The sequence below is a fragment of the Delphinus delphis genome, chromosome 18 (genome assembly GCF_949987515.2).
Source record: "Delphinus delphis chromosome 18, mDelDel1.2, whole genome shotgun sequence".
NCBI classification, from domain to species: domain Eukaryota; kingdom Metazoa; phylum Chordata; class Mammalia; order Artiodactyla; family Delphinidae; genus Delphinus; species Delphinus delphis.
This window is the reverse complement of record NC_082700.1, coordinates 76,560,011-76,587,662: the sequence shown is the minus strand read 5'-3', so window position 1 is coordinate 76,587,662 and position 27,652 is coordinate 76,560,011. Positions and strand designations below refer to the sequence as shown.

General features: G+C 51.3%; 1 protein-coding gene across 2 annotated transcripts in view; it reads right to left on the bottom strand.

The window, feature by feature from the left end:
* Positions 1-17,496: 17,496 nt before the first annotated feature.
* The window catches only part of ARHGEF7 (Rho guanine nucleotide exchange factor 7), a 126,098-nt gene continuing 115,942 nt past the window's right edge, over positions 17,497-27,652 (bottom strand). For both annotated transcript variants that reach the window (XM_059995857.1, XM_059995858.1), the window contains 3 exons: positions 21,255-21,354; positions 20,942-20,996; positions 17,497-19,939 (listed from right to left, as the gene is read on the bottom strand). In XM_059995857.1, coding sequence (XP_059851840.1) covers positions 19,817-19,939; positions 20,942-20,996; positions 21,255-21,354 — 278 coding nt within the window. In that variant the 3' untranslated portion in view covers positions 17,497-19,816. The remainder of the gene's footprint in view (positions 19,940-20,941; positions 20,997-21,254; positions 21,355-27,652) is intronic.

Below are 27,652 nucleotides of genomic sequence, written 5' to 3'. Positions count from 1 at the left end.
TCACCCACGTGTATCGCCCACGTGGCCGTCTGGCCAAAACGTTTGACCTGAATTGAATCCCGAGGAAACAAGCACCCAATCCACGCCGTGGACAGCACACAAGACAACTCGCCCCGACTCCGTGGTGTAAGCGTCATGAGGGGAGGGACAAGGCAGTGGTGTTGTTCTAGATTAAAGGAAATTAGAGAGACGTTACAACAACCGTAATGTGTGACCCTTGATTGTTCCTAGATTGAAAAAGTATGTAAAAGACACTTTGGGGACAATGGGGCAAATTGGAATACAGAGTGTTTCTGATTTGCTGGGAACGAGACAGCACTGTCAAGTCGGGGTACCCTCGTTCCTGGAAAGTAAGTGCTGAAGCACCTCCGGGTGAGTCAAGAATTGCGTGTGTGTGTGTGTCTGTGTGTGTGTGTGTGTGTGTGACAGAGATAGAGACAGAGACAGACAGAGACAGAGAAAGCACGCACGTGAACGTGGCCACCAGTGGTGCGGACGGGAAGCTGGAAGTAGGGGAAACGTGGGAGTGGAGGATGTGAGAGAATAAGCCGTGACTTTCCATGACGGTAAGTCAGTGAACAGGAGGCAAAATGGATACACCAACAACACCGGAGCCAAGACGTCAGGGTCAAAGCCCATCCCTGCCTCTTCCTCGCTGTGTGTCTGGGCCAACTACTTAACCTCTCTGTGTCTGTTTTGTCATGGGTCTACGGATAGTACCTGCCTCATTGGGTTGTTGAGAAAATCAGGAGTTAAAACCTGGGAAGCGTGGTACAAAGAGTGCCTGGTACAAAGTATCAAACAGCGCTGGTGAAACAGCTCCTTAAGCAGGAGATCGTTTCGAAATATGCAGGAAATTCCCAAAGTCGCCGCTGAAACAAGTAGCAGTGGCCACCTCTGGGGAGAGGATCTGGGGGTGGGAAGGAAGCTGATTTAGTTATAAACTGCGTAGGACTATGTGCATGTTAAACTCTGCTCCTGAAGGAATCTGATGGAGGGTAATTTTAAAGAAGGAAGCAGCACAGGATTCAAGGTACAACTTCTAACACCGTCTGGATAGGAACCAGCTCTGAGACGCACACACCTCTATGCTTCCGTTTCCTCCTGGAAAATGAAAAGGTAGAACTGAGCAACCAGCATACAGCTCAAACGGTTCTTATTCTGAAATAAGTAAACCTACAGCCAATGAACTGTCATATAAAAGTCTTGAGGGCAAACGGAAAACCACAGCAAGACGCTCTACTGCCTGACCCGCCACGGGCTCCAGCGCGACACCCAGAGCTAGCGAGTCTGCCACCCTCACCCGTCGGCACAGCCTGTGGGACGCGGGTCTCTGGGGCCACTCTGCCCCCAGGATCATCTTTCCCGATGGCTCCAGGCATCCTCCAGTTCCAACGGGAGCAGGGTGTCTCTCTCAATCTCAACCCACACCCGGAACTGGGCAACAGCAAGGTGTCATCCTCAAGAGCTAATAAGGCTCACACAGCAACCACAGACCCCAAGTAAACATCGTTTCTCAAAGTTACAAACACACACACACATGTCCTAGCGTTGGAACTCTTTCTGCTCTCGATATTTCGTCTTGTTTTGAGAGTTTCCTGAAATTGCATGACTGAAAACACACGCACGGGGGAAGGTATTCCACGCACTGCTCACACTGCTAGTCCTAGTCAGAATATGTTAATACCAAATGACCTTTTTCTGAAGGGTATTTTAAGGAGACAAAGCAATTTTCCGTAATATGGTTACCATAGTGATTGGCCCTTTAAAAGGCTGGGGGAGAAATGATGCACTTCCATAAGCAACTGCAGTAACAAATGGTTTTGCTAAAGCAGCATTTGGGGATGAATTTGAAGCAGAATAGTTAAGCGGGTTTTTAGGAGTCAAAAAAGAAGAAGAAGAAGAAGCACAGTGCTGCACAAGTGGGGCCTTGGTAATGGGCACAGACCTCTGCTCAGGAGGAAAGGAGGCCCTGGGCGGGTCCCAGGAGCTGCCAGGAACAAAGGTGGTCCACGTGGAGGGGTCAGTGAAGCAGCCTCCTCCTGAGAGGCGAGGGAAGCCTCCCCTGCTCCCCTCACGGCCAAGTGTGACTGTAGACGTGACCTCAAATTTAAGAGTAAAGCGGGAACCACTAAAGGAACCAGGGCTCCCGGGAGACGGCCGCTCCCAGCGCTGGACCTGGAATACTGTGTCGTGTCAGGAAGCAGGAAGGTTCTCACGGAACCACAGTGACGTGCCAAAGAGACGCGGAGCCGGCTTGCAGGGGCCCCTGGCTGAACTAGAGAGAATGTACACATCAAAATAAGTAACAGATTATAGTCCTTTAAACCATGGGACCATGAGTCCACGCGGTTATGAATGAATGAGTCAGTGAATATATAAGCGGGAAGTTTAATGAGGACGCACATAATTTCAACGTGCGTGTACACAAGATACTAGCTAAGATGGGGAGAAGAGAAACATAAAGCGGATACACCTGGGAGATGTCAACTTCATCGCGTGATTAACGATGACGGACGCCCGCCATGAGGCCACTTAAAGGTGACTCCTGAGGGGTGCAGTGATGAGACCCAGGCCTCCTCCACGTGTCTGGTCACGAGGAAACATCACACAAGCCCAAAGGAAGTCACACTCGGTAACTGGGCTGTAATCGTCCAGATCGTCCAGGGAAGCCTGAGGAGTGTTCCGGACAGAAGTCTACAGGGGCCTGACAGCTAAGGGTAAGACGTGCCGGCCCAGGTCCTACCCGCCTCTGTCCATCCGCGCCCTGCCATCCGGGACTCGGGCAGGCAGCGCCTGCAATGCTGTTAAATGAACACTCTGCCTCGGTCGGGCTGGTGTGGACACGGGGGCCTGCGTTTCTAACGAGCTCCCAGGCGGTGCCAATACCGCTGGTACCCAGGGTCCTGGACGGTAAGTTCACAGCGGCCCCGCTCTCCCCAGGCCTCCTCCACCACCGCCTAGCATGCTGCTGCTGCCGCGGACGTGGGGCACGACGCGACACAACGTGTTATCTGACGACCCCGAGGCCAGAAGTCCAGCACGAGGCTCCCTGGGCCCAAGCGAAGGTGTCACAGGGCTGCCCCTCCCAGAGCCTCCGGGGAGAAGCCGTGCTTGCCTTCGTCCAGCTTCCAGGAGCACCACACTCCCCGGCTCTCGGCCCCTCCACCTTCACAGCGGGCAACGTCACACCACTCTGCCTCTCGCTGCGCTGGGATTGCCCTCTGACCCCCCCGGAGAGGCTGCCCTTCTCAGGACCCACGTGGCTAGTGGGGGCCACATGGACGATCAGGACCGTCCCCCCACCTCAAGGCCCCTGGCCGTCAGCCCATCTGTGAAGTAGGTCCCAGAGTCGCAGGATCCGGGCTTAGGGTGTGGACGTCCGCGGGGCCGGCTTCCTGCCTCTTTCCCATCCTGTCTCCCAGCTGAGGACGGTGCTTCCTGCACAGGATTTTGGCAGTTTCACCACTACCCCCGTGTCCCCCCGGCCAGCTCTGTCCCACGCCTGCATCCCTGGGCAAGCTCTGTTTCACTCCATCTCACCCAGAACCTGGCACATGCAGACGCTTCATAGAAACCGGTTCCTTCTTTCGTCTGAAAGGACTGATTACGTGCTGCTCTCAGACAGGATGAAACGCTCTGCCCTCGGCAGCCGGGCCGGACAGTAGGCTCCCCCCACCCGCCCAGTATCTCCTCTGCCTCGCCCACCGCCCCCAGTGATGCCACGAACGTCCGGACGAGGGGGCCCATGCGGGGCCCGAGCCTCGGCCACTTGCTCTGTTCCCTCTCCATGTCCAGTTGTGTCCGTGACGTGAAAAGACAGTGCCTCGCCCCTGTCCCCAGCCATATGCTCCGGGAAGCAGAGGCCCCCGCGTGGAGGGAGGACAAAGCCTTCGCTCGCGGCAGAGAGACCTGACCTTCGTCCTAAGCCCTCCACTTAATTCCTAAAGCCACTCTACGAAGGCAAGAGATGGGGATTCATTTTTTAAATCCATGTGCTTGCAACCTAGAAACAAGCAAAAGAAAAGACAGCCTGGAATCATCGTGGGAGGGCAGGGAGCGTTTCGAGCCAGAGCAAAAGCCCTGACTTTATTTCTCTTCTTTGCGGAGAATCAGTAACAGCCTCCGTGTGGATCGGACTCTGAAAGTGCTGTGCGCCGGCGGGTGGCTTCGAGACACCCACGTGCCCACAGAGAACGGGGAGAAGGCTGACGGCATCGGGCGCGCGCACACGCTGGGTCCAAATTAGGACTTATCAGCAAGTTCAGCATCTAAACATAAATCCGCTTTTCTCTGCTTCATCAAAAGATCAGATTACAGTGTACGCCGCCTTACTTTCGGAATAAAATGTTTTTATTCTTAGACAAGCAAGGACAATGAAAAGCATTGCATAATCTGTCAGGCCAACTGTGAAAGGGAATCGTTTCCTTGCAGTGAGGGCTCTCGGGTTCCCCTGTTGCAGAGGGAAGCGGACTTCAGCGGTCGAGAACAAAACAACTCCACAAAGATTCAGGACGCGAACAGAGCGCGTTTACTGCCCGGGTTTCAGACGGGATGCTCTTGGTGGGACGGCAGTTTTCCTTCAAGCACAGAACGTCCCAGGCACCCCAAGATCAGAGCTTCGGTACCCCACCTCTGCCCGACCCTGGCGAAGACGCCTCGTTCTGTGCGTTTGCAAAGCAGGCCTGGCCCCTCACAGCAGGGCAAGGGTTCTCCTGTCCCCAGTGAGCAACAGAGCAGATCTTTACAGGAACGTGTAAGTCTAGCTCCCACCCCGGCCAGCGGGAGGCCAGCAGGAAAAGCTCTGCAGTGAGGAAGGGGTACAAGAGTATGTACCCCAGCAGCCTGAGGGGCCAGCTCTCGCCCCCGATGCCAGCCCCGAGTCAGGGTCCCCGGACCGCCCGCCCACCCTTCAGGCCAGCTGCTGCCAATGCGGGGCTCTTCGAGACCACCTTCATGTTCTGTAATTTGTGAGAACAGCTCACAGAACTCAGGGAAGCGCTGTTCTTATGATTACAGCTTCATGATCACAAAAGGGTGCAAACCAGAGCCAGCCAAAAGAAGAGCTACGCAGGGCGAGGTGGGAGGGCCCCAGAGGTGACGCTGCCGTGCGCTCGGGAAGCACCGCCTCCCGCTACGTCGATGTGGGTCACCCCCCGGGGACGCTCGGCCCAGCCTCAATGTCCAGAGTGTTTTCTGCAGCTTCATTTATACAGATACGATTGATCATCGCCTGGATCTCCAGACCTCTTCCCTCCCAGAGGTCGGGCTGGCAACCCGGGGTCGGTCTCTCTGGTGCGGCCAGCTCCCACCCGAAGCCCCTGTGTCAGCGTAAACCAGCGGGCTCCCCACCCTGGGTCACACAGACACGCCTACCACTTGGGAAGCTCTGGGGGTTTCAAGGTTACCTCCCAGGCACCAGATCTCTCTTTAGGCTGAGGCCGACTTCTTTCTTGCCCAGGGCTGTACTGGTCCGCGTTCTCCAGAGAAACGGAATCAACAGGAGACTGATGAGTGATTCTAAGGAACTGCCTTGTGCAGTGACGGAGGCTGACAAGTCCTCTCCGTATCAGAAACCTCTTCCCCACCGAGCTCCTTCTCACCGCCACGTTGCTTTGCAGTAATTCTTTCCAGCTCGTGTTGCTTGTGGTATTACCATGCAGTTCTGAGTTTTATCAGCCCAGCGACGCAAGCCGGTCTTGACTCCTTCCCGCTTCCTGCGGTTCACGCTTGGAGAGCGTAAGAAATCCCCAGAGGCGCCTGTGAGCGCTCACTCCAGCCTCTAGAACCAAAGGGACCTTGTTTCCGTTTCCCACATCAGAGAAAGACCGGAGGGCTAAGCTGTCAAGGGCTAAGCTAAGACTCGGCCTCCTCAACAGGACGCTGCACTCCTGGTGGAGCTGATGCCTCTGTCGGCTTGGCGTGCGCTCCACGCAAAGAGATCTTGGAAATAAAACACCGCAGTATTTCCAGCTTTGAGGGGAATCGCTGTGGCTCCTAATCGTAGAGGAGACCCGAGGTGACCAGCGGGGCTGAGGCCAACGTGAGTGCCCCAGAGCCCCGTGTGAGCCTGGGGACCCACGAGGTTGGCATCACAGCCACATCGATGTCAATGAAACACCCAGCCAACTTCCCTCTGGCGTTCTAAAGATTTGCGAAACTCTGCAGAGCCTCACTCCCCAAACAACCGGAAACTCTGTCACGTGTGGAGTTTCTTCCTGGTAGCCTCCTCCAATCAGCAGATACCTCCTAAGCCTGATCAAGTTCCAACTAGTCGTAACTCGGGGGAAGTACCTCCACTCTCCCAGATGTTCTTGGACGGTAAGTCTCTACCCCTCTGCTTCTCCAGTCACCTACGAGGAAGGTTGCATGTTTCCTTGTGACTTAGTCCTTTATTATTATATTTCATACTTTTCTATACTGCAAGTTTCTATACCAAGGTGTGTCCACCCTCATCACATGTCACTGCAAAGTCTCTTGCCTCCGTATTTTCTTCCTATACAATGCATTTTACAGGCTACCTTTTTTGCAGAAGCAAATGTTTTGGACATCTCCTTGCAGATCTTAGTTTGCAAAGTTGATGCTTTCTTAGTAAAATATCGAAAGCAATTTCTTCACAAAGGATTTACCACAAAAGTCGATTTATTCTGAGTTATCTGGGAATGATTTTGGAAATTGGGAAATATAGACCATCTGAGTTGAGGTTAGTGTAAACGTAACCCTAGATGTATTGAAGAAGGCAAGTCCATAGATGAACTTCACTGCTATCAACTCACAGCTCACAGCCCAAGAAAGAAGGAAGACACAGCGACATTCAAGGCACCAGGCTGAGTGTGATATTTTATCCAGAAATCGAGTAAAAGCAGAATTAAGGTAAGGACACAGATATACATTGTTACAGAAGTGAAAATAGAAGGAAATAAAGACAATTTGGGGAAAAATGATATGCAAGATTTTTCTCTCCTCGAGAGCAAATATAAAGTCTGGGTTAATGAGCTTGTGGAAGAGAAAGGGCCACAGGACATGAGAATTTCTACACAGGAGGTCTCCCGTCTCTGAAAGAAGAGCCCTTTAACATTTATCTTTTTATCGGCCTCATCAGTATGAAAAGATAGTTCAAATATAATGGGTACAGTAATCACAAATGTGGAAAGCCTTCTTTTTCTTTTTTGCAAAATTGGATCATACTGAAAAGAAAAGATGCAGGATCATTAAGGAAACGAACTGTTGAAGGGAACTTGGTGTTTGTTAAAGGTTGAATTGTTGATTTTCAGAGTTGCCACATTATATTATTTAAAATGTCTACTGTCAACAAAAAATACGAGACATGCAAAAAATAAGAAAATATGGCCATGTACATGAAAAAAGGCCATCCATAGAAATGGTCCCCCAGGAATCCCAGATGTTAGACTTACTAGGCAAAGACTTTATTTTAAATATGTTCAAAGAACTAAAGGAAGCCATGTCTAAAGAACTGGAGTATGAGAATGATATCTCACCACATGGAGAATATCAACAAAAAGACAGAAATTATTTCATTAAAAAAAAAGAACCAAATAGAAATTCTGAAGTTGAAAGTATAATAATGGAAATGAAAATCTCACCAGGGGACCTCAGTGGTAGATTTGAGCAGGCAAAAGAAAGAATCAGCAAACCTGAAGATACGTCCATTGAGAGTAGCCAGTCTGAGTAACAGAAAGAAAATCGAATTAAGACGAATTGATAGAACCTCAGAGACCTGCGGGACACCATGGAGTGTATCGAATATGCAGGACGGGAGTCCCGGAGGGAGAGGAGAGGGCAGAAAGAATACTTGAAGAAATGGCAGAAGCTTCCTAAATTTGGTAAACATTAATCTACATCGCCAAGCAGCTCATGAACCCTGAGTAGGATAAAGTCAAAGAGATCCACGCCTAGACACACGATAAACTGTCAGAAGAGAGTCTTGAAGGCAGCATAAGGGACGGGACATGCTGTGTAGAAAGAAGCCTTAAGATCATCAGCAGATTTCTCACCAGAAACCATAGAGGCCAGAGGCAATGGGACGAAACATTCAGAGTGCTGACAGACTGTCAACTCGGAATTTTATAAACTTATCCCTCAAAAAGGAAGGAGAAATGAAGATATTCCCAGATAAACAAAAACTGAGAGAATTCAGCACTAGCAGACCTGCCTTACAAGAAATACTAAAGGGAGTCCTTCAGGATGAAAGAAAAGGATACTAGATAGTAACTCAGATCTACATAAGTAATAAAGACCACCCCTGAGCGGGGGTGGTGGTGGCGGTGGGATGGATTGGGAGAGTGGGATTGACATATATACACTAATATGTATAAAATAGAAAACTAGGGGCTTCCCTGGTGGCGCAGTGGTTGAGAGTCCGCCTGCCGAGGCAGGGGACGTGGGTTCGTGCCCCGATCCGGGAAGATCCCACATGCCGCGGAGCAGCTGGGCCCGTGAGCCATGGCCGCTAAGCCTGTGCGTCCGGAGCCTGTGCTCTGCAATGGGAGAGGCCACAACAGTGGGAGGCCCGCATACTGCCAAAAAAAAAAAAAAAAAGATAACTAATAAGAATGTGCTGTATAAAAAATAAAATAAAATAAAATTCAAAAAAAATACCTCTTTTGCATCTCCCCTCCCCTACTTTATATTGATGTCACAAATTATATCTTTATATAAATTGTATCCATTTTATAGTTAGTTATTTTCATGCTTTTGTCTTTTAAATTCTATACAGAATTAAAAGTGCTGTCACAAATTATATCTTTATATAAATTGTATCCATTTTATAGTTAGTTATTTTCATGCTTTTGTCTTTTAAATTCTATACAGAATTAAAAGTGCTTTTCATAACACCAAAAAAAAAAAAAAAGCAGACCACACCTGAGGTGCTCATAGATGCAAAGAATTTGATAAAATCCAACATTTTTTTATGATAAAAATACTCAAAAAACTAGGAAGACAAGGGAACTTCCTTGACCTGATAAATGATACCTAATAAAACCCAAGCTACCATGGTACTTAATGGTGAAACACTGAAAGCTTCCCCCAAATATCAGAATGAAGACAAGGATGTCCAGTATCACTGCCTCTATTCACCACCGTACTGAAGTCCTAGCAGAAAAATGAAACAAAACCATCTACATTGGAAAGGGAGAAGCAGAACTATCTCTATGTGCAGATGATATGATCTGATATGTAGAAAATTCTAAGAAATAAACTAAAACATGACAAGAATTAATAAACAAGTTCAAGAAGGTTGCAGGATACAAGATCACCATAAAAATTTTATGTTATTTCTATACACTAGCAACCTTTCAATTCTACTGCATATATAGCTAGGATTCTATATACAATCTGAAAATAAAATTGAAAAGACAATTCAATTTACAATAACATTAGAATAAAATAAGTAACTTTAATAAAAGAAAAACAGATTAGCATACTGAAAACTACAATATATGATTGAAAGAAATTTAAAACAATGTAAAGTGGAAAACATCCACTATTCAGAAGACGAGAAAATTTAATATTACTAAAATAGCAATACCCCTTTCCACCTTCCCCAAATTATGTACAGATTGAACACAATCCCTATCAAAATGCCAGACGGCTTCTTGCAGAAATTGACAAGGGATCCTAGAATTCATATGGAAATTCAAAGGACCCATAATAACTTAGACAATCTTGAAAATGAACAACAAAATTGGAGGACTCATATTTCAATACTTATTACAAGGCTACAGTAATCAAAGCCTTGTGGTGCTGATTAAAGATAGACACATAGATCAATGGGATGGAACTGAGAGTCTGGAAATAAACCCTCACACTTAGGAGCAATTGATTTCAACAAGGCTGTGGAGACAATTCAGTGGAGCAGTCTTATCAACAAATGGTTCTGGGAAAACTGGACATCTGCACGCAGAAGAATGAAGTTGTACCCCTGCTTCACACCACGTACAAAAATGAACACAAAGTGGATCAAAGACGGAAATGTAGAAGATAAAACTACACAACCCTTAGAAGATATCCTAAATGTAAGTCTCTGTGACCTTGAATCAGACAATGGTTTCCTAGATTAAAACCCCCAACGCACAAGCAACCGAAGAACAAATAGATAAACTGGACATCATCAAACCTGAAAGTTTTTGTGCTTCAAAGGACGCTATCAAGAAAGTGAAGAGACAGTCAACAGATCTGGGAGAATGTATTTGAAATCATATATCTGAAAAGGGTCTACGAGAATATATGAAGAGCCCTTACAACTCCATGATAAAAAGATAATGAACCCAGTTAAAAACTCAGCAAAGGATTTTAATAGACTTTTCTCCAGAGAAGATACACAAACAGTCGATAAGCACAGGAAAATAAGCTCGTCATTACTCATTAGGGAAATACAAATCAAAATGACAATGAAATATAACGTCACACCCATTACAATGGGTATAATCAAAAAGACGGATGAAAAGCGTTGGTGAGAATATGGAGAAACTGGAACCCTCATATGCTGCTGGTTTAGACTGTAAAATGGTGCAGTCACTTGGAAACTAGTTTGACACTTCCTCAAAATTTTAAGATAGAGTTAATATATGGTCCAGAATTGAGAACATGTTCATGCAAAATCTGTGTGTTCATTTGTCCATAGTAGCTTCACTCATAATAGCTAAAAAGTGGAAACAACCCAGATGCCCATCAACAGACAAATGATAAACAAAATGTGGTCCATCCAGGCAATGGAATATTATTCAGCCATAAAAAGGAATGAAGTACTGACACATGGTACATCACAGATGAACCCTGAAAACATTACGTAAGTGAAAGAAGCCAGACACAAAGGCCACCCCATATGGTATGACTCCATTTATATGAAAATGTCCATAGACACAGATTAGTGGTTACCAGGGACTGGAGGGGGAGGGGAACAGGGTGATGGTTTAATGGGTGCGGGTTTCTTTTGGGAATAATGAAAATGTTCTGGAATTTATAGTGTATAACTTTGCGAATATACTAAAAGTCACTGAATCATACTCTTCAAAAGGGTGAATTTTACGGCATGAAAATCCCATCTTAGTAAAAATAACAACCGAAGGAGGTAACTTCCAATTGCTTCTATCTTCAGGTACAGGGAGAGGCGTGTGGGATCCTAGGGGCGCTGGGGTCCCTGGAGGTGGCAGGTGGGATGAGTAAGGAGATCTGGTCCCAAGTCTTCTAACTCAAGATCTGAAGGAGAAATTGTCACCTCCCAGCTGTCACCTCCCAGAAAATCCTCCCAGCTATGAGGAGCGTTCGTTGTGGCCTCTCATGGGCCTCGTTTTGAGCTAAACTGCCTCCGCTTCGGCCCTACACACCACATCTTCACATCAAGGAAGACAATCTCTCCCTTTGGATGAACCCAGATCTTGCCGATGCTTTAGCTTCTTGTTTTGCTCAGAATATCACTTCTTGAAGGAGCTGGCGGAAGGTTTTGAGTCTGTGGGATGGGGCTGCCCCGAGGGTAATGTTTCTGACTTCCCGTGTCCAGGAAGGAGAAGGCAGGCCTTGGGAGTGGGCAGCTGAGCCCAGCTGGGACCACAGAGGAGAAACAAGGGAAGAAGAAATCCCGGAAAGTCATAGGACACAGCTGCGCCCTTGACCCCCGGGGGTTGAGGGCGGAGGAGGGTACAGGACACATTTCCCAGAGCATCGGAGCTGAGGGTCCACGGCCAGCTTTCTGTATCTGGGGACACGTTCCTCCTCCCTGGTGAGGTCCCCTGCAGGCTGTCCTGTTCCAGGGACGTATTTACCCCTTCCCCAAAGTCCTAGAGCCCTCACCCCCGTTTCTAAAACGGACGCATACAGGGCAAGGACAAGCATCAACTGTCAAGTAGAATTTGAGTGTTTGGAAATACTAATATAGACAATTCCAGAGGCAGAAGTGTGGGGAAGCATCCAGAAAAAGCATCGTTAGGTCATCCCTTCTGGGCCATGAGACCCCGCTCACCTCCTCCTGCCTGCTCGCCCCTCCCGCTGCACTCTGAGTGCCAGGTGCCTCCCTTGCTGTCTGACTGTGGGGGTCCGGCCTCCCCCCCAGCTCAGGCCCCCTCCGCATCCCAGGCCCCCCTACTAGTTCCACCTCCCCAGGCGCATCCTGGGCTTCAGGGACCGGCCGCAGAGCTCAGTGTCAGGTCTAAGTTTCATCCTGACCCCAGTCGGGGGTCTGTCCTGGGTCCTCAGGGCTCCAGCTCCCGCCTGGGTCAGGCCTGCCCTCGCGCACAGCCGCGGGGGCCCCGCCCCGAGCCAGCTGCTTTTGCAGAGCCGCCTCATCCAACGCAGGCTTCTACACCCCCTCGCCACCCCCCAGGATGGAGGGATCTCAAATAAGTCTCTTCAACAGCACCCGGGAGTGGACTCTCTCCGGTGGCTGAAGTCCCAGGCCCAGGCCCTCAGAGCCGTCTCTCCTGCGGCTGCACCGAGCAGGGCGATGTGACCAGGGAACAAAGAAAGAGGCCCGAACAGCAACGGAGACCCGTTCCCGGCGCGCGTGGCTTTGTCCGCCAGGGCGGGCCTGGCTGGGTACTTACTGGGAACGGCCTTCTCATAGCAGATGCCTTTATAAAAGCAGCACCCGAGTTCCTGGCACCGATCTCTGGTGACGCTGTAGTCACACATGTCGTACAGAGGGATGTCGCACACTGCAAAGCAGACACACCTGGACGTGACCCTGATACACAGCGCCCTCTGACTCGAAGGAGCGCGGGGCGGGGAGGGGAGCTCGCGGGTTTGCGTGGTGGGTTTTGTTACAGTTTTCATTGTGCATCGTACACATCTCACTTTGAAACTCAGATCTGGAATAAATTAGATTTCTGAACACGACAATGTCAAGCTGATGACACCCACAGAATAATGCGGGGTCCCCCAGGGAGTAAGGAGAGAACGCATTCCGGCGAGCCGGGCTCAGCGCTCCACAAGGCAAGTGGGAAACACAGACCTCATACAATGGGTGTCTGGGAGTTCGGGCAGTAACACGTTCTTAATCCACATTTAAGCGCAGACTGAGTTGAAATGACCAACGTGAGGATTATTTCAGAATTTAAAAGTCGAATCGAAAGGACAGAAAGTTTAGTGCCAGGAAGCCACGTGCCTTGCAGCGGAGGGCGAAGGACCGCAGGGTCTCAGCTCTCAGCAGGTGCCCATCAGCAGTAAACATGGTCTCCCGGGGTGGGGTGTGGAGCAGGGCCCGCCCTTTCCTGAGTCTCCAGGGAACGCCGTCTTCCTTGGGTTGGGGGGCGGAGTTTGGTCTCTCAGACTAAGGGATTCCAGGGAGACCCGCCGCCCTCCATACCCTTTCCTCCGGGAGGGGGACAGGTCAGAGCCTGCGGGGTGGAGCCGCGGGAGTGACCTGACCTCGGTGCATGGCGCAGAGCACGCTGGGCGCCCCTCTCCCGCGCGTGCCAGATGAAGTGGCTTTGGCTCCTCCCCGTGACCACGTGAGCAAGCCTCCCAGGGCCTCGGGTTCCTCTTCTGAAACCAAGGTGATGATACGCACAGGCACGTGACTGTCGCATGGCTGATGCCCGGTAAACGGCGCCCACGTCCGGAGACCTGGAAGGTCAGGGTGGGCGTCCAGTAGCTGCCGCCTGCTGCGCACAACTCACCCGTCTGGGGCGTGCGCTGCAGTGGCGCTCGGCGCCCACGGTCTGCATTTCCCGGCACGGCGCCCTCGCAGCCTGGGCAAAGCCCCCGTGCCGTACGCAGGAGCCCCGCTCCCCACCGCTCCCGGTGACCACTAGCCCGCCCCGAGGCCGGGGACTCGTGCCTCTGGACGCGTCCCGTCAGTGCAGTCACACGATGCGTGGCCTCTGGGTCTGGCTTCGCCCGCCTGACGTGTTCAAGATACACCCGTGTGCCAGCGCGTGCCAGAGCCCTGCCCCTTCCACGGCTGAAGGAAGCCCACCACGTGGACAGACGTCTCGCTGATCCGCTTCTCTGGTGATGGACATCTGGGCTGTTCCACGTTTGGGCTGTTAAGTGGAATGCTGCTGTGGACCTTCACGTAGGAGTTTTGTGTGCACGTGTGTTTCCACCTCCCTTGGACACACTCCTGGGCATGGCCTGGCTGGATCAGGTGGAGACTCAAGGCTGACCTTCTGAGGAATGGCCAGACTGTCTTCAGAGCGGCCGCCCCAGGTCGCCGTCCCCACTAGGAGTGTAGGAAGCCGGGTCCCCTCCTGCGGACTTCAGACTTCAAACCACTTTGGAGAGGGTTCAAGTGCGTTTATCAACGAGCTTCCGGGAAGCGGTGGAGACGGTCACGTGTGGCCATGTGAAGGCTGGGTCAGCACAGGAGGCTGAGAAAGCCCAGGGTTGGGGGGTGCGGGGGTCACATCGGGCCCCCTGGGGCGAGGCCAGATGGGATCTGAGGTTTCAGAGGATTGACTCAGGTGGAGACAAGGGAGCCAAGGGAGCAGCGTGGGGACTGCCCTGGGGCTCTGGAGGTCACAGCGGTGCTGGGAGGACCCAAAGAAGAGAAAGGAACCCACTGCCCGGGGACCCCAGGACGACACGCTGCTACTTCCGACACCGGGTGGCTATAACCCGAAAGCCAAGCATGCTGTATGCGGAGACCCTGGGGGCATATCAGGGTGGTGGCCGGTGCCTGGGCTGCCCGTGACCTGCTGTCCACTTCCCTGACCGGCCAGGCCTGCGGAGGATGGAGGCTTCGCGGGCCACAGCGGGAGCTCCAGCGTGACCTGGGCTAAGGTCTCCCTTTATCAGCCGAGCCTTGTTCCCCTGTGATATAGTTTTAGCTAAAAAGCAAGACACTTGCTGTCCTGGACCGAGTGGTGTTCCCCTGGGAACGGTGGGAGCTGCCCTGGCTTTTCCAGAACAGGAGAAGCTCTGCTGGGACCCACGGCAGCCTCTGGGGACCCTGCGCGACTCCCCTCCCTGGTTAACGTCAGGGTGGGGTTTAGCTGAGAGCCTGCGGCCACACTCAGGCCGGCTTCTGGGAGGGCAGGTACCCCACCCAGGCTGGAGGCCGGGACTGGCCAGCGCCCGTGACGGGCTGAGTCATGCCCCCACGAGATGCGTTCAAGTCCTGACCCGAGTACCTGTGAACGTGACGCTGTTTGAAGCTGGGTCTCTGCCGATGTCACTGGGCTAAGATGAGGTCATTGCCATGGCCCTAAGCCAAAATGACTGGTGTCCCACCAAGGAGAGAAAACAGACACACGGGGAGAAGGGCGCCGAGAAGACACAGACGGCCACGTGCCAACAGAGGCAGAGCCGGGTGCCTCTGGGACGGGCGCCACGGGGGCTGGAAGGGGCCTCCCCCAGTGCCTCCAGAGGAACCCAGGCCCCCCGATAGGCAGGACCCACCCAGTTCACGGTACCTGTCACAGCAGCCTTGGGAAAGCAGCATCTGTGCCATCAGTTTTGCTGGGACACTAACCAGAGAAGGAAGCCTCCGGACCCTAACGCACACCTCACGTGGCTCTTAGGGGACAAAACAAACCCAAGGGCAGTGGCTTAAAGGTGGGCGGGCCTGGGTCGGACACCGCGGGCCACGCCGCCCAGGGCTGGAGCCCCAGGTCCCCGCCACGTGCTCGGCCCTCACGGCCAGGACAGAATCTGACCGGATTCCTCAGCGCTCGCTCCTGCAGGGGTGCCGCCACTTCACGCCTCCTTCCAGTTAAGCGCCAACCACTTCTGTTTACGAGTAAAATCGAGTTCGTTAAATACCGCATGTAAGGGAGAAATTAAAACGGCGCAACTTCAGCCCCCGCGGAGCCCAGGTGATCAGCCTCCAGCCACGTGTTAGGAAAAGGCAGACTCGCGTGACCTGCATGCAAGGAGACCTTCAAAGAGCAGCACTGCCCCCATCCTGTCCTGTGGGGCAGTTTTCAGACTGTCCAGCGCCTCCCCCTCTCTCTGGTGGATTTCCAGAAAACACTGGAAACTCCTGGCACCTTCCAACCCAGAAATGAGAGAGGACCACCCTACAGTGATGTAACATGCAGCCCCTTCACAGGAAGCACTCGGCAAACTGCTGGCGTGTGACCCGCGGAGCGGCGGGTGGTGGCCACACACCTGAATCTTGGGGAGTAATGCTCACCTGTTACTTCTACACGGACTTCAATTTTCCGCAATAAAGTCACGCCACGCGAGCAGCAGCGGCCAGGCGAAGGGCCTCGTCCAGGACCGGGAGGCCAGGGGGCCGGGGGGCTGGCGGGCTGGCGCGGCTCCTCCCGGGATGGAAGGCCAGCGGCCCGCGTGCCCGCTGCCCTGCCCCTCGTCCTCCCCCAGCCAGCGCAGTGGCTCCCTGGGCCCCGGGGAGCAGGGCGGGGGGCAGTCCCATCCACCGCGCCCTGGGAACCTTTGCTGGAGAGGAACCTTGCAGGGTGGGGACGGCAGACTGCGGGCTGAGTTCACTTGCTTTCTAACTACTGCCAGATAAAGGAGAAATTCGGTGACGGATAGACTGGACAAAACAAGCCGCCACCGGCTCCCCCACCCCACCGGTTGGCGAGTTCATCGTGGAGCCCGTGGCGTCGATGTGAACATGTCAGGACATTTCAGGCCGCATTTAAACCTCCCTCCCTCCCCTTCCTGAGGAACTGGAACCGTAAAGCTAGGAAGGACATCACGTCTAACACTCCCCCTAGGAACTTGGCCAGTTCTATGGAAACGTTAGAACTCAGAGGAGGTTTCTAGGCCTCCGTCACAGGGCTGCGGGCCCTCAGGGGGCGGCGCCAGCTCGCAGCTGCAGGGACCTGCGGTCTGCCCTCGCCACCCTGCAGGCCAGCCGTCTGGAGGGCCGGGGCCTGACCAGAGGGCCCTGAGGACCACGCACACACAGGGGCAGACAGACTGGGTTGTCTGCCAAGACACGCGTCCACCGCTCGTCTCCCTGAGATCCGACCGAAACGTGACAAACCCTGGCTCCCGAGTTACCCGAACGTTCCCTTAAGCCACGGTGACTGTGACAACCGTGCCACCGGCTCCGTCCTCAGGTCGAGGGTGGAAGCGCTGGGGAAGGAGGCGTGCCGGGAACCCTCTGCCCCGCCTCGCCCGCCTGGCTTCTCCCCTGAACACAGGTTTCTGGCCTCCTTAAACCGGGTGGCGTGTGGGAGAAGGGCAAGGCTGCATCACAGAGCCCACTTCGTTTGCCACGCGACACTCCTAGAAGGACCCACAGAACCCAGAGAGCGGTGCTCAGCCTTCAAGCCCCTCGCTCGGTTTGCCGGGAGCTCCCGGGACAGGAGCCGGCAGTCCACGGACGGCAGGCGAAGTGCAAGCCGCGCCTGGCAGCCTTTCCCTCCACTTCCTGCCCCCAAACTTTGTTTTCTATTTTTATTTATCTTCCAGTGTTCCCAAACCCTAGATTTTAAAGGCAAATGTGGTATTTTCCAGTGTCAGAAATTCAAACCAGAATTTTAAGATATAAAAAAAAAAATCAAAAGAAAGTGTAAAGGTAACACACACACGAAAAAAACACATCACAGATAAAGTGACATGTCTGTAACATAAGAAAAATAGTTTAATAATTACAACAATGTAGCATGAGTAGTCAAGGCCAGGACACCGCCTGTGGCATTTCGTGAAGTGTCCCCACAGCTGTGAACGGGGACTCCGCGTGTCCGAGCAATGAGGGCGGGGCGTGGGGGGGGGCATCGGGAGTCCACAGCGGAGGCGCACGTGGGCCGCAGCGTCCCACCGCAGAGCGCGTCCCAGGGCCGCGCACGCCTCCAAGCGCTTCCCTTCCCAGGCGAGGCAATGGCTTCGTCTCCTCATCCACAAAAGGTGGGAGCAGAGGTGACTCCGGCAGGCAGGTGGCCCCTTCCTGACGTCCCCATCCACCCCCCAGCCCCTCAGAAGGTCACACGGAGAAACGGGTGCAGTCCATTTACGAAAGGACAGGTTTTTAGAAAGAGCTGCTCAGACACATCCTCTCTGCTCCCTCAAGAGCTTAGTCAAACCTTGCATCTACGAGAAGACAAGGTAACGCATTACACAAGCATGTCACCGGCCACCCCTTCAGGAGAAGCGGTGCTAAAATCAATAGGTAAGGCAGGTTCTGCAAGAGCCCCATCCCAGGATGCTGGCGGCAACACTGCCGTCACAAAGTGCTGGAGAGATCAGGTGATGAATGGTTCCTGAGTTAGAATTTGCTCGAGACAGCGAACTTCAGTACGCTCGAACTGGACTGCTTCCCACTGCAATGTCTTACGCATCATCGAAAGATACTACTGTAAAAACAGGGCTTACCAAAAAACCCTAGAGACAATCTTTTCTGGCCCTAGCACTAATGAACACAATGCTAAGTACAGGAAGTTGGCAATTCTCGTAACAAGGTCGAGTGTGGGCAGTTCAACGCCGGGCCCCAGGCACACCCGCTGAGCAGGTAACGGCCGAGCCGGGGAGCCTGAGAGTAAGGCCGTGGGCCGAGGACCATGGGGGCCACGAGGACCGAGCCGCCCAGCTCGGGGACATCGGACGGTCCGATGCAGCGAAAGGGCACAGCTCACAGAGCCACATCTGGCGCTACGTGGGCATTTCTGTCTCCGACGCAAGGTGCTGGGATTCTGGTTTTTAAAGACACGACACTTGTTCTCTGTAGTAAAAGATTATCTCACTTTAAAAACGGCCTCTTCATAAGAGCAGGGGGCAGAGCACAAGAATCAGCTGGACCAGAGGCCGGGGCTATGGAGAGGACAGGCTTCCTCCTCTGTGTCCCCTGCTGTCTGGACACCGGGGTGGAGGTGGGACGGGGGAGGGGCACGTTTCAGCTCCCACCCCTTAGGGGAATCTCAGGTGTATATTGCTTCGTTCTTGCTGAAACAGTGGAAACACTGCCTTTCCGGCGAGCACAGAAGGCCTGCCTGCTGCACCCAACGGGAGAGCAGGTCTCGGGTTAGACCGGCCTCACACAAACCCCACCCGCAGGACAGCTCACCCTCGCGGGCTGCGGCGACGTGTAATAAATAACACACTTTATTTACAGGCTCTAGTGAGCTTGCTCTCTCGGGGGGAGGACAAAACAGTGCACCTGGCCAAGTTATTAAACCAGCCTACACGTCAGTCCCCCCCAGCGGGCTGGATACCCTCCGGCGCTCAGGTGTTCACAAGAAGCGGACGCGTGCACACCTGTCGCTGGACACAGTGGCAGCAGACGCGATTCCTCGGGTTCGGGGCTGAGGCCCAGACCCCCGAGTTCAGCCAGAGTGCCGCACGCCAGTGACTGCGATTCTGCTTTACCAGGAGACTCTCCAGGGGATGAAGGTGTCTCTGCAGGTACGAACAAGGTGAGTTGTTTAGGCAGACTGCAGTGGGAGGCGTCTTCGGAGCACTGCGGTGGCGGAGAACAGAGCAGGCATCTCCCAGAAACACCTGTGCGCTCTCCAGACTCTGCTTTCCAGGAGTGCGTGAGCACGCGTCCCAGTGCACGGGACCAGAGAGGTTAGTGGAGGGAGACTGCAGCACAGGCATCAGCCCCGACACAGCAACCACGGATACGCATTCAAAACGGAGCATTTACAGGCAACGCATATGCAACATTTATATATATTCGATCACAGCCTGAAAGACCAGACGCAGTCACTGCACTTACTGCAGAATGAGGTACTGAGATGTTGAGAGGAAGGCAGCGCAGTCTGGCCTCGGCGTCTGCACCTCGCGCTGGTTCTTCAGGAACGCCACGGCCGTGATCAGCTGCGGCTTTTCTACGCACAGGAGGCAAGAGGACTCCCGTGCAGCCCTGCTCTGTGGTCCTGAGAGTCCCTCGGGTGTGGTCACGGGGCTCCAGCTTGGTCTCGTAACCGGTCTTCGAGAACGTTCCTTAGAGGTTGGTCTCGTCCCAAGCGGGGTCGTTCATGTTCTTTAGAACCTTCCTCACCAGCTTTTCCAGGTCTTTGCGGGCTCTCTGCTCCTCCTCCAGAGACTTCTTCATCTTCTTGTTATCCTGTAAGTGAAGCAGACCAGCGGGTATTAACCGCCTTCGGTGCTGAAGCGGACCCCCTCCCCCAGGAGACTTGGGGCCTCACTGGAAGAAATCCTGGGCTGGGACCGCCCTGCGCCGCGGCCAGGGGTGCGGTGACCAGGACCCCCCAGTGTCTGATGGACGCAGAGCTGCTCCTGGGCACCAAGACAAATCACAGACGGAGCAGGCCTAGGGCCCCCGCTTGTAACTGTGAACAAGAGAGTAAGTGAACGGCTGAAAATAACAGAAGGCACATCTCGCGTCCCTCCTACTTCCTTCCACGTCTGCGATGACCCATCTACAGAGTTCTATAAGAAGGGGGGGCAACAGAGACAGAGTGAGTTAGGACCCGTCACCCCCCGCACACACAGACGTATGCCGCTGCTGAGAACCAGGAAGCCCCCGAACGGGGACGAGAAAGTACGTGGACGGCCAAGGGCAGCTCTGAGCACATGGCTGGCACGCCCGCCCTCTGCCCAGCCCAGACCACGCCGTCCTCAGGCTTCTCCTCGGCCTCCCCTCCTCGGACACCAAAGCCACTGATACAAACAAGTAACGCACACACACACGAAGTACGCTTGGCTAGTCAGCCGAGTTAACTGACTTGCTCATGTGGCTTCTCAGGAACAAGGACCATGTGTCTGTTGCACCAGAAGGTGGAAGCGAACGGTCACAGCGGGGACCTATCAAACTGTCTAACTAGATGGAATTTTAGATCTCTTGCCTGATTATGCCAGCAGCATCTGGGATGGCTTATGATGTCAAAAACACTGCAGTGAAAAGAAAGCCACTTTGAAGATTCACTTCCTAGTCTATCCCATTTACAGAAGACCAGCTGTTGTCCTGCTTCTGAAATCTGAATACTGAGAGTCAGGCTCTCTCTTCCGCATTACTGTGCTTACGGACAGCTTGGATTCACTTCTAACGCCGTGTTTCCCTCTCTTCCCCCATGAAAAGGAAGATTAATGACGGACGACGACCCACCTGTCGTAACTCCTGGACTTCATCCTTTAGTGCATACACGGTGTCGACGAGACTCCTAGGCAGAAGAGAAGGCGCCCTGAACAAGGACCGGGTCAGAGGGGACGCCCGGAGCCTCCCCGGACGCACATGCTGCCCACCTGCCCTGCACGCCCAGGCCCTAGGTCCGGGGAGGCCCACTTCTGCGCACAGGGGCGCTGACCCCAGCCAGAAAGTCCACACCCCGGCCCTCCTGGAACCATCCTGAAGCCGGTGCCACCCCTCCCCCGACAACCCCCTTCCCCCGCCCGCTTTAAAGCACTGGGATACAGCTTACTTTTCTTCTATCACTGTCTGACCGTTACTTTTAGTTTCTTCAACTATAATTTTCTCTTCTTCTGGAAGCAAAACTTGTGGCGCAGATTCTTTGCGTGAACCTATCATCATTTAAAACAAAACAAAACACCCTCAGGTAAATACCATGGCAGAACTAAAAGGAGAACTTGACTATACAACACTACTTAATTATTAATATTAAATTCCAGGTGTTAATTCCAGTATGTTAAAAAATATATTTTCTAGGTAAAACAGGGACGGGCAACTTTTAAAAACTCCCTCTACCTCTGTGTACTGAACCCAGCCTTCTTCATGCCTAAAGCATGACAGAGGGAAGGAAACACTGGCTTTTTATGCCATCTATTAAGCTTCAGTTTCTTAATCTGGACCATGGATCTTTTAAACCCTGAAACCTTCAACAGAAGGTTCTGACCGTCTTGCCCGGGACATTCTGGAGGAAATATTCGAACTCTTTAGGGATATTCGTATCAACCAAATTCTGTGCCATTTTATTCCAGGAATTTTACAAAGACCCATCGGATCATGCAGGAGACATGTACCAACTGTTTATCAAGTCAATGAACTGGCCCTTATGACACGTAACTCCCCAGCAACGGCTAACAATGTTACAGCACGTGGTTAAGAAAAGTGCATTTTATTACTTGGTTCTCTTATGAAAACTTTATTTACATTCCCTGGCATATAAACATTTTTCCAAAAGGAAGGAAGTAAATTGTTTACAATATCAGAGGAATGTTTACGTCATTTAACCAAGACCCAGCACAAAGGCCTGATAAACATTTACTGCAAAATGAGTACTTCAGAAATTAACTGGGAAACCCAAACGTTATAAAAGGTGAAAAACGAGAATCCAATCTTATTTAAGGGTGCAAGGAAGAAAATAAACTTTTTAAAAGGTTATACCATACAGCACTAACATATATCACTTATATTTTTGTAAAATTACATCAGATGCACATTCGAGGAAGGACAGAACCCACCACAGACCCACTGCGACTGGTGCTGTGATAAACGCAGCTTCTCTCCGTTAAAATACGCGTGACGTCGGATACATGCTCATTACCACGGAGATGGCGGCTCGGCTTGCTTGGTCCTGTTTCTTTCCTGCTTTACCCTTAGTTTGCCTTCCCAGAGGTCTGTCACACTGTAAGGCGGCACTTGTGCATCCTCACGTCGTGGGGACATTGCGTATAACACACGTTTTCAGGACAGGACTTAATGGTTTCACCAGCGTTTTACTGCAAGCTTACACTCCTCTGAACAGAACAGGGCTGGTGGTTACTGTCAAAGCCTGATGACAAGAGACTCATTCGATGCTCCTGACATCCAGAGAACACGTCCGTCACCCCCAGGGCAGCTCATGACATGGAGAGGAGGACCGCCGTCTACCTGCCCCGGGAGCCTTCCCACATGCCCCCTGCGTCTGCAGGGCCCGGCTCCACCCCCGCCCCACAGGCTGGGAAGGCTGCTTGGACGCCGACCTCCTTCTCCTTTGCTGTCTCAGGCAGAGGAAACTTCAGCTCTGGGTGGGCAAGGACAATTCCACGTTACACAGTACGAACTTCTAGACAGATAAATAGGTACCTCACACCAGTAAAGGAAGGGCTTTATGCGTCCTGAGCAGAACTTCCGTATTATAATCATAGACAGTACTTAGAATTCTGTCACAAGCCGTAACGAGCCGGCGTATCGGAGCATATCTGTACTTAAGTTTGTCGATTACTATTTCAAAGACAACCCTCCGCTAGTGCCTTCGTGTTCACACCGAGGTGCGGGCCCCCAGTAGCTGCAGCTCTGGCTGTCGGGGGAAGGGTGGTGCCCGGCTCACACCCCACCCAGCACAGTGACCTGCGCGGCCAGGGGGTGACTTCTCAGACAGAAGGCGACATGGGCCCACAAAGGGACACACCATGAAAGGCTTCGTCACGCTGACAGCCGTGGGCTGTTCCGGGGCCTCCGTGCGGGGCTGCAGGCACGGCGTCTCCCAGGCCTTTCTCAGTAAACGGGAAGTGCTCCTGGGACGTCTGGGCCGTGTGGGAACGTGCTGCTTGAGAAGGAAACGCGCACGTGAAACACACGACGGAGGAAAAGCACAGGGACGCTGCCAGGTGACGAATTCTGAAGGTCGAGAAATTCCTGCGCTTCCGACACAAACGCAAATGCTACCCGTGTTTTCATCAGGAAAAGTGAACTCGGGTTATTTTCCTTAAAAACAGACAAGGATTCCTAAAGATTCAGAGGTGTGTACCACACGGACGGACAGTGAAGGGGCCCACTTAGTTTTCCCTGTAAAGAGAAGCAGGCAGGTGACATCAGACCACTTAGCGCCTGAGGGTTCCCGCTGTTACCTGCTTTGCGCTCAGACGTTGGTTGCTGTGTTACCGCCAGATCAAGAGCTACCCGTGGTGTACCCGTCACGTTCGGTTTCTAATACAACATTTCTTCACGGGAACTAGCTAATGAGACAACAGGCTGGAAACGTTTTCTTACGTGACAGTGCTTTAGCGAAGACTAAATTCCATGTATTTCCATTACTTTTGCATCTTCTAGCTTCCTAGGCAACCTATTTACATTACGTGTTTGCAGCAGTAAATTCTTCAAATAACACATAAAATAGAATCACGAGGGACGTCCGCCCTGGGAAGCGCGGGTCGGAGCACAGCGGGCTGTCGTGCAGGGCCCGGGGCTGCAGGGACTCGCTCTCACGGGTCCGCGGGTCTCGATAAACTCGGGCCTGTCACCGATCCGCGGAGCCTCGATTCCAGCACCCGTAAGAGAGAACAACAAAACAAACACCTCTGCAGAGCTGTTCTGGGGTTAATTTAAAAGTTGCATCTCATAGATGTGTTTTACCAGATGAGTTCGTAAATGTAAAAGCCTTACACCCCACTACGCGATGTGACTGAATCAGGGCAACTTATTAAACGTGTGGTTCAAGAACTGCCCAAGCAAGACAGACGTTGCTCTTATTTTTGCCAATACACTTAAAGCACACAAGGAGGCGACAAGTGTAAGTATGAGAATGTTACGTTATAGACAGGATGTACTAACTGCTGGGTTCCTGAAACGTGCCACGGTGGAAAATGTCATTTATGGATTTGATGGTGAGCCAGGAGGCTTGTAGAGGAAGATTATTTATCAGCCTGAAGAGAAATCCATGGGCCTCCTAGTTTCAACATAACATAGTTTTGTAAAACAACTGAAAAACATTGATAGTCTTTCAGTAAAACAACAAAGGAATATTCTCCAGCCAGGTTTATACATAAGTTGACTATTTCTATAAGAACAAAGTTCTAGAGAGTAGATAGATTTAACAAGCTCTCTCAAAGATCATTTTAGTATTTTTAAAGGTACCACAGCACCTTTTCTCTGAATTGGTTAGGTTGGAAAAACCATTTAACAGCAGAACTACCAGACACTGCTCTCTCACTTTACTTAAAATCCTCTAAAAGGGGCCGAGACACAGATGAGTGTGTTCACGGATGTTCCAACACACTCAAGATCTGTGTTTCCCAAACTCTGTACTAAACACGAAGTTTTGTGCTTCCAAGAGATAACTGGGATTCTGCAACACGTAACTGGGAAATTCTGAATGCTGTAGCCACCTCCTGGACATTCACAGTGCACACTTAGCATGCTGAAGGTTTTCAGGAAAAATACCCATTTAACTTGAATTCAGCATTTCCTAAGCTTGTCTGAGTGCTGAACTTCCCCCCCCCCCATCATCAATATTAACATTTTGCAGTTTTCTGGTTAACACTTTGAGGAGTGCTGGACTGGCCTATAATCCCGCCTGTGTCTATGAATACACACACACACACACACACACACACACACACACACACACACACACACACACACACACACACACACACACACACACACACACACACGAGTGCTGGGTGGCTTTGTTGTTGTTCAGGATGGGGATGAATACGATGAAATAATAATCATTAGCGCCAATCCAGCCACCAGCGCCCGCTGACAGGGATGCGGCAGTTCTGCACTGCCACCAGAAGGGGCCGCTCTGTGCCCTCAGCTGGAGACGGAGCAGGTGCTGGGGGCCATGAACTCACTCAGATGTGTGATCCAGAAGCTGGAGACACGGTCAGAACCCTGTCCTCTAAAACAGTCACAGGTCGCCAGAGAACTGTGGACCTTAGGCTGAGAAACACAGATGCATGCAGCGCTCCCACCTCCTGGACAGAGGACCTGCCCAGGCAGCAAGGGCCTCAACCCAAGGTGCCATTGTGGTGGTCAGACTGCCACCTGGTGCCTCATCAGAGGGCCTGCGGCTCTCAAACCCAGGGCGCATGTGGTGCGTCTGCCCCTGCGAGGGGGTTGGCCTGCACTGAGAGCCTAAAAACAGGGTAGGTTTGTCAGGAGAGAACATCTGCTTATCTAGCCAGCGGTCCAGCACATTTGTAGCAAAATTCCCATGACTTCTTAAATTCGTAATCTTTCTGAAATCTGCATCTACTTATACTCAACAGAAACTGAAGTAACTTTCAGAATGAAACAAAATGTTACATTTAAAAAACAGTCTACTGAGTAAAATCTCTCCAAAAGGCCACTTTGTTATTTATGGTTATGATAAGCTTCCAATTCGTTTTTCTTAAAAAACAAAAACACGAGGACCCTCTTTAGAGAGGGATGTGAATTTGTTTATCGTTTGCACCTTGTCCTGGCCCCATACCTGCCACAGGTACTTGTTTTCCTTTCATTCTGCTTTTCCTAGTCAGCTGGACATGCACTTTACCAAACAAAGATTAAAAACTGATCTCAGTCTCGGTAAGAAACATTCAAGTCGGGGCTTTTTCCGTTTATGCACACATCCCCACCCCTATCAAAAAAGAGAGAACTCTTCTTTCTGAAAACAAACATCCCAGTGATTGAAAACTTGTTTTAAAAAAAATTCGAGGAGAACAGATGAAATAAAAATATACAAAGAGTCACCTTGCATCGTCCAGAACACACTTAACCTAAGAAGGTGCAAGCTTTGCTATCAAGGCAGATAAGAGGTGTTCTACTGCCCGGCCTCCCTGCGGAAGAGGCTACATTCAAACAGCAAGCGTCAAGCTGCAAACTCTGCTACGCCCTCCGCCCCACGTAACAAATACTAAAGGCCACAGGCTAGCAAATGCAGAATTTATTTCAACTGTACATAACAGATGTCTTTTTTATATATATAAAACAAACACTTCATTGCCATATGCAACCACAAACAATATGCATACTGTACAGTACAATGCAACGTTCAGGTATACATCCCACTGAGTCTCAAACGGCAGTCACCCAGTGAAAATGGCTTTCCCGTTCACAAATAAAAAGCACAATATATAGATTTTTTTCAAGGTCTTATACCACTATATACAAATCACTGTGTTTTCGCAATTTTATGCAAAACACATAATTAATATAGCTCATATACTTGTGGCAAGTGTCAATTCAATGGGAACACCGTTCAGGCCATTTGCAAAAGCGCCTGGTAATGGCTTAAACCAACCTTCTAGTTCAGATTCTTCACCCTTTCGTTATAATACTAACTGTACACATAGATATTACAGAATTGCATAAAGGTAAGGTACTATTTCAGCATGACTAAAGTTCCACAAAAGTAGAAACACTGGCCTTGGGATGCCACATCACTACTGCCACATGAGGACTGTTTTCAAGCCAGTGGCACTAACACTTCCAACCAGGTCACAAGAGCTAATGGTGCCAGACATCAGAACAAATCCAAACAAACAAATAGCCAGGTTGTTATTCTGCAGTGATCTTAGCATCAACAAAAAATCATCGTCAAAATGGCTTTAACTGGCACGAAAAGGAACGATGAGAAAATGTCAAAACTTTGGTGTACAGAATATCAACGAAAATGTCTCATCAGGACAACCCAATGACACTTGGTGTTAAAGAGAAACCCAAGTGCAGCAGCTGTGGTGCACACAGCACATGACACGACAACCCAGACTCACTAAGGCATGGTCGAGGCGTGTAAGCCAACACACCTTATCACAGTCTCCAAGCAAACAAAAGACCCTCTACTGTGAGTATCAGAAAAGCTGCAATGTATTACTTGATGTGATATAAAGTAAAACAAAACGCTTCTAAATTCACTGCATGATATTAAGTATGTGAACCTTGGAGTTATCCTATTTCTCCCACAATCCCATTTGCTATGAACGTATGTATATAAGCCCGTCTCTACCACGGGTGAATACTGGGCTCCGACGAATATTAAAAGATTGCTCCTCAACTTTCTTATTCATACTAATTGATACAAAAATTCGAAACCTCCAGATGGCATAAGTAGTTGAGTAGCTACCTGGGAACAACAGACAGACGTTTGGATCTTCTGGTTTTCCTAACCACCTC